General features: G+C 41.2%; 1 protein-coding gene across 1 annotated transcript; it reads left to right on the top strand.

Moving 5' to 3' along the window:
* The first annotated feature begins 2,122 nt into the window (after positions 1-2,122).
* On the top strand, positions 2,123-3,058 carry LOC102284059 (olfactory receptor 4D1). The gene has a single exon (XM_005900638.2). The coding sequence runs from the start codon at positions 2,123-2,125 to the stop codon at positions 3,056-3,058; it is 936 nt and encodes a 311-aa protein (XP_005900700.1).
* Positions 3,059-7,328: the final 4,270 nt, after the last annotated feature.

Below are 7,328 nucleotides of genomic sequence, written 5' to 3'. Positions count from 1 at the left end.
GGATACTTAAAATCACTAAAAATACTACACATAATCCATCACCTACTTAATACATTATTTGGCAACATTCACTGAGCATGTGCTGTTATCAGAGTTGCTGTTCCAATTTCTGAGGTTACTAAGACACTGAAATCATGATACAGTTGGTTTAGGGGAGAAGCTGAAAAAGGAAACAAATGATGATAAACATTATTGGGGTATGCTTTAAATGTTTAAAGAAACTTGAGCAATAGGATTTTTTTCTGCAAGGGAGAAATGCTGATAGGAGTGACGGAGAGGGTAAGGTGGGCTTTTCTAAGGTTGAGATGAGATGGTAGGGAGAAAATTCCAGGAAACAAACATGGAAATGAATAAATATGTTATCATGTTTGAGACTATAATCAGAGGTGGGGATATTGATTAGAAAGGCATCTGGAGGTTATGTTTTATAGCCCTATATGACAAGCTGAGTTGCATGTACAAGTGTAAGTATGTGATTCTACCCTGACTTGACCTGCAAAATATTGGATGTGGCTTCTAAGGGGCTCTGGTGAGCATCACTATAAGATGTGAGGGGGGAAGTGATTGGATCAGCATTTAGAAAGGTCTCATGGACAGCTTTGTAGAAGGAAGAGTGAAGTGAAAGCAAATCAAAGTGAAAAATAAGAAGGGAGTGATCTCTGATCAATAATGGAATGCATGAGGTCAGGTGGGAGAGAGTGGGGCTGAGATGAGGCAGGGAGAGAGGAGAACACTTGACCCTCACCTGTCACCTCTATCTCTCACCCTGAGAGTTCTTCTTCACCTTTGTATTTCCTCCCTTGACCCACCATCTTTCATCTCTCCTTCCTTCACCCCATCTCTCCTTCCTTCACTAATTTTATTCCCCTATTTTCCTCCCTTATAGTTTGCTTCCTTCCTTTAGAGTTTTCATCTATTTCCATTTTTTTTCAACATTTTTTCTCTTCTACCCTTGGATTCAATATAATTTTCTGGAATTGCTGTCCTTTCAGAAGAGTTCTAGTCTTGAAGCAATATATGCATCATTTGTTTCTCCACTAATGAAGTAGTTACTCCTCTGACTCTTGTATCTACCTGTGATCTGGGGGGCCTTACCCAGTAAGGAGCCACCTACTGCTGGGGATGGGGAGAAATGAAATATCCCAGGGTGCAACTGTGTCCAGAGGCTCCCCTTCCAGGACCTGCACATACAGTAGCTTTTCATGCACCCAGAGAATCTGATTCTGGGAGAGATTGAAAATAAAAGGAGAAGGGGCAGCAGAGGATGAGATGGTTAGATAGCACTACTGACTCAATGGACATGAATTTGAGCAAACTCCGGGAGATAGTGGAGGACAACGAAGCCTGGCATGCTGCAGTCCACAGGGTCACAAAGAGTTGGACATGACTTAGCAACTGAACAACCAAAGCAGTTAACATCAGGTACCTATCATGCACTATGAGCAAGGATACAAATTGTGAAATCAAGACCTATGTCTGTAACACAGTATGGTTCAATAGTGGAGGAAAATCATAGACAAATGAAATGTTTGTTAACGTTATGATGTGTTAACTGTTACATGAAAAACTACTGGTACAAAAATGTATTGATATTAAAGACTGGAAAAAGGGAGGAGGGCTTTAGAGTAAGAGACTGTACAGAGAAGACTGATTGCCATTTATTATTCCAGATACTGTTCTATGAAATTTATGTGTTATTTTATTTAATTCCCTAGACAATTCATAGGGAAAACATTTTCTTATAGATGTAGAACCTAGGACTCAGATTAAGTGACTTGCTGAAGGTCAAATCTCAAGGATGTAGAAGCTTGAAATTTTGACTGTTTCTATTGGACTCCAAGTGTCTTGCTACCACTATGTCACACTGAATATTTGAAAGGCAGGTTGCATGTGTCTTTTGACAGCTTTAAGCTATTTCATGAATATGTATTCCAGCACCAATTAGTGACCTGTCTAGAGAAGGACTACTTAGATCAGCACCCGGTATTATGATATGCACATGAGAATGTCCATCTTCTGGACTTGGACAAATCATTTTGAGCCCCTGAGCACTTGAAAGGTGAGCAGCAACTTCAGACAGAGGTCTGTCGTTTGTGTTACTTAGGTGTATGGAGAAGACACCATGGCATCAGGGAACCTCACGTGGGTGTCAGAATTTGTCCTCCTGGGGCTCTCACAGACTCAGGAGCTCCAGCTCTTCTTGTTTCTGGTGTTTCTGCTAGTCTACACCACCACTGTCATGGGAAACCTCCTCATCATGATCACAGTGACCTCTGATTCCAGGCTCCACACACCTATGTATTTCCTGCTGCGAAATCTTGCTGTCATAGACCTCTGCTATTCCACAGTCACTTCTCCAAAGATGTTAGTGGACTTCTTGCATGAGACCAAGACCATCTCCTACCATGGCTGCATGGCCCAGATCTTCTTTTTCCACCTCTTGGGAGGTGGGACTGTCTTCTTCCTCTCAGTGATGGCCTATGACCGCTACATAGCCATCTCCCGGCCTCTCCACTACATCACCATCATGAACACTCGAGTGTGTGTGGGGCTGGTGGTGGCTGCCTGGGTAGGGGGCTTTGTCCACTCCATTGTCCAGCTGGTTCTGATGCTCCCACTGCCTTTTTGTGGCCCCAACACCCTGGATAACTTCTACTGTGACATTCCACAAATGCTGAGGCTTGCCTGCACAGACACCTCCCTCCTGGAGTTCCTTATGATCTCCAACAGTGGGATGCTGGTCCTCATCTGGTTCCTCCTCCTTCTGATCTCTTATACTGTCATCCTGGTGATGCTGCGGTCTCAGTCTGGGCAGGCGAGGAGGAAGGCAGCTTCCACCTGCATCACTCACATCATCGTTGTGTCTATGATCTTCATTCCCTGTATCTGTATCTATGCCCGGCCATTCACTTCATTCCTCATGGACAAGACTGTGTCCATCAGCTACACTGTCTTGACCCCCATGCTCAATCCCATCATCTACACCCTGAGGAACCGGGAGATGCAGGCAGCCATGAATAGATTAGGCAAGCGCCTAGTGATTTCCAGCAGGAAGTGAAATTAAAATAGGTTGACTTTAAATGACAGATCTTCCCTCTGAACTTTTGTTTTTCCATGTGAGAAACAATGAAAAATATTTATTGAGTGTGGCAGTTGAGATTAAGCTAGTATTTCTACAGAACTTCTCCTGTGTCAGGTGTTGTGTTTAGGCACTTTTACACTTCTGTCTCATTCTCAGAAGACTGACAGTGGATATATTATTATTATATTAAACAGTTTGCAAGTGAAAAAACTCAGAGAGAACTGACTTGCTCAACAAAAAAGAGCAAGTGAGGGGCAGAGCCTGGTCAATAGACGGTTCCTCTGACTCCAAGTTTCGAGGCAGGAGATGTGGATGGAATTTGAAATTCAGGGTCTGATATAATCACAAGGGAAAACTTGGAGAATTCCTCATCTGTGGATGAATATCTGTGAAGAATGGCCTACACTTTCATCTGAATTCTAGAGCAATCACATTTTTTTTTCTGTTCCCTGCCTCTATGCCTCATTTTCCATGGTGGTATTTTGGAAGTAGTCTTATTTTTAATATTTTTTCATAAACAATGAGTTTTTATTACATAACTTTTTTCATTTTTAATATTGTCTAAATATTTCCCATAAGAGTATTTTCCTTTGATTTGTTCCTTTTCTACCAAATGCTCCTTGGATAATCAGAACTATTTTGCTTTCTGCACACAATCTTTACATCACTTGCATGATATGGCTAAGAAGAGGATGCTGTAGTATGGTTGGGGAACCAAAGCCAGAGAGGGCAGGGCCACGTCTATTAGTGATCCTGATTTAGGTATGGGTTCAGTCCAAAGCTGCCAACCTCATGGGGTTTTGCCTTTCTTTTTGACTTCCTACCCTGGAATGAGGGCTTTCTTGGGGTTGAGGATTGAGCTGTATTCATCTTTAAATCCTCTTAGCACCTAGACATTATCCTATTCAGATAAGCATTTCTGCTTTTTCTTGCACCCTGTTCTTTCCCTTTCAAGTTCAAATCTTTTCATTTGTCGCTGTATAACCAGTATTTATATACCCCATCTCTTTGAGGTATGTTTCCCTTTGTTAACATCTTGGGCAATGTATAACATTGCTCCAAAGTTAAGAAGATAATAAAAACATTTTCCTGTTTCTGCTTCCCTCCCAGCAATAATCACATCTAGGAAATAAAAGCTATAGGCTCTCCAGGCCATCATGGCAGCTTCGAATTCATCCTTTCTTCACTTATACTTCCCTGCCCCATTTCACACATTTCTCCCCATTCACAGTGGGTGAGATGACAGGAGAGAAAATAAACTCTGTCATGTTTGATCTGGGAGGTCCCACAGAACAGTGTTTTCCCATTCATGGTAAAGTCCTTTAAATATTTGACAATACTTTTCTCATCTTCTAATTTGTCTCTTCTCCAGACGCAGCATCTACATTCATTCAATTGTTCCCATTGTGACAGGTTTCCTGATTCCAACATACTGACCATCTCCTCTATATTTACTGTCATATGACCACATGCCTTATAAAATGTGATACTAAACATACGACACATGTCTCTATGGGAGGATGTGAGTTCTTTTGGATACTATGATAGTCCTCTTTGAAATATATACACATAGGATGCTGTTGATTGCAAATCACAACATCCAAATCACGATGGCTTAAAGAATGAGATTATCTCACTTATAAAGATTAGAAGTGAAGAAGTGAAGTCACTCACGACTCTTTGCGACCCCATGGACTGTAGCCTACCAGGCTTCTCCATCCATGGGATTTTCCAGGCAAGAACACTGGAGTGGGTTGCCATTTCCTTCTCCAGGGGATCTTCCTGACCCAGGGATCGAACCCAGTCTCCTGCAATGCAAACAGATACTTTACCCTCTGAGCCACCAGGGAAGCAGAGAATAGGCAATTCTAGAGTTGGTTAATTCTTCAGTTCTAACATTTTAGGGGCCTGGGTTGGCTGCTCTATAATTCCCTGTCTTTCCCATCATGATGGCAATGTGGCTATTAAAACTACAATTATCATACCTTTATATCCAAATAGTTCAGCAAGAAGGAAGAAGGGCATTCATGTACTTTTTCTAAAAAACCTGGGGTGAATTCTTTTTCTAGTTCCATTCCTGCATTCCAGCAGAATTCCCTTATGACTTGTTGGCCAGAAACTTGGGTCATATGGTCACCCCAATCTACAGGGAAGGATGGGAAGTGAATGGCTGGTTATTTCATCCAGAAAGAAGGGGATTGAAAATGACAATCAACAGTGTCTGCCACATGGCAGAAGCCCCTGGTTGCAGGACGGTAGACATGAGAGTCAGAAATCTTGACAAGGAACAAAGTTTGTCATGGACAGGGTCATAAAATCAAATGCCTAAAGGAAATGATAAGTAACATTAAGATGTTAAGTGGGCCCAGTGAACCTAAGGTGAAGTAGATGGTACACATGCAGGCCAGTGGGCTCTTTCCCATCCTTATGCAGAGCTCCAATATCTAAGTCTTTACACAACAATCAGAAGGATTTTATCTAGAGATACTAAATAGCTCCAGAGAAACAGTCCAGGCCATCTTTCCAAATTGGCCATCTTCCCAAATTGACCATATTCCCAACTGGCATTCAGGGATCTTCTGACAAAACAACTGATCTGATCATCCCAAACAGAAGCCTCAATGAATACAGCTCTTTACATGAGAATTTATACCTTTAAGACATCTCTGATGGAAGTTCTGCTGTGTTTATGATGTGAATTTGACTCAACTCAAAATTTATTGATCCTAAATGAATAATGAACTATCAGGTCAAATGCTACTCTTCAGTTATTTTATTTATATGATTAGTGAAAGCAACTCTCTTAAAAGTTGTTGATGGAAGGCTGTAAGTCATTCCAGTGATGGTAGATTAATTATGATCCAGAAAAAATATTATGGTCCAGAGAGTTCTTCCCTTCTTCTCAGCCTCATTAATTTCTTGATTTTGCCATCCCACTTGTATTTATAACTGAACTCAGGGATGATTTAAGTGTAAGTGAAAGACCTTAACAAACTTGCTGATGTGGTTTACTTCATATATGATCCATTAAAAGTGGTGTATCAGTCAGGGTTCTGCTAGAGGAACAGAACCAGTACAGAAATGGAGCAGGACCCTAGTCCTTGCCCTCCATGTCCTTTGCCTGTCTTTTGTTAGTGGAAAAACTTTAGCCAAAGAATAACAAGTTTAATCAGAGAAGTGAGAAAATATAGAAACAAAGGAAAACAGTCCAAAAAGAATAAATAATTATATATTAGTCATTAAGCATAGTCAAGGACCTATAAATAATTTTCTGAGCCATATCCTGTGAGCTATCTTGTAGATACTAAAATCTCTGCCATGTGGAAGAAGTTATGACCAGACTGAAGCCATGACATAACCTGCCACAATTCCAAGAATTGGCCTCAAGAAAATGGAAACAGACAGATTCTGGAACTGAAGATTGATTGTACCTAAAATAATCAAAATGACACTTTTCAGAACACCATATGACCAATTGGAAGATGACTGTCAGAGTTGACTTGCTGTTTCTCTTTGTAGGTCCCTCTTTCCATCTATAAAAGCTCTTGTTGAGGGGGGAGGCAGTTGGCCTTTGAGTAGAAGTGCTCCTTCCTTTTCCCACCCCCACCAGTTGCCAATATCCGAAGTAAAGCAAACTTGCCTTTCCACCAATCTTACCTCTTCATTGACTTTTCAGTAACGAGCAGCCAGACACCACTTTCAGTTACAGTATGATATGGAAATGTTGGGAAGGAAGAAAAATTTTCCTTTACCCTTACAGGTTCTCCTGCTGAAACTATAAAGGAAATTGACATGAGACAGTTTAACGGGAAAAAGTCAAGCAAGATTTGAGAACATGTACACATGGGAGAGACCCAGGCAAACTGAGTAACCCATAAAAATGGCTGAAACCTTCACCTTAAACACCGTCTTTAGCTACAGACAAAAGAGGGTATTGGAGAAAGGGGTGTAGGACTTGCAAAGGGAGAAAGACAATTCACATAGAGATGGAAAAGAAAGTGTTTGAAAAGTAAATATTTGTTGGGCCATGTAGAGACATTGGAACACAGAGTGGACACTGATCCCTAGGCTCTGTTTCCCCACCCCCACCCCCACTCACACTTATGCCACATTCTTTGCAGGTGTCTCTGATGAGAGCTTTATTATGGGAACAGGTCCTCTATCTAAATTCTTTAGGCAGTTGAAGGAAAAGCTCAAGGTTTCTCCCTGAGTCTTTTGAGCCGTGATTGTTTTCAGCTCAAAATAA

Source organism: Bos mutus, chromosome 19 (genome assembly GCF_027580195.1).
Source record: "Bos mutus isolate GX-2022 chromosome 19, NWIPB_WYAK_1.1, whole genome shotgun sequence".
Taxonomy (NCBI): Eukaryota; Metazoa; Chordata; class Mammalia; order Artiodactyla; family Bovidae; genus Bos; species Bos mutus.
The sequence above is the reverse complement of the archived record's forward strand: the minus strand, read 5'-3'. Positions and strand labels throughout refer to the sequence as shown.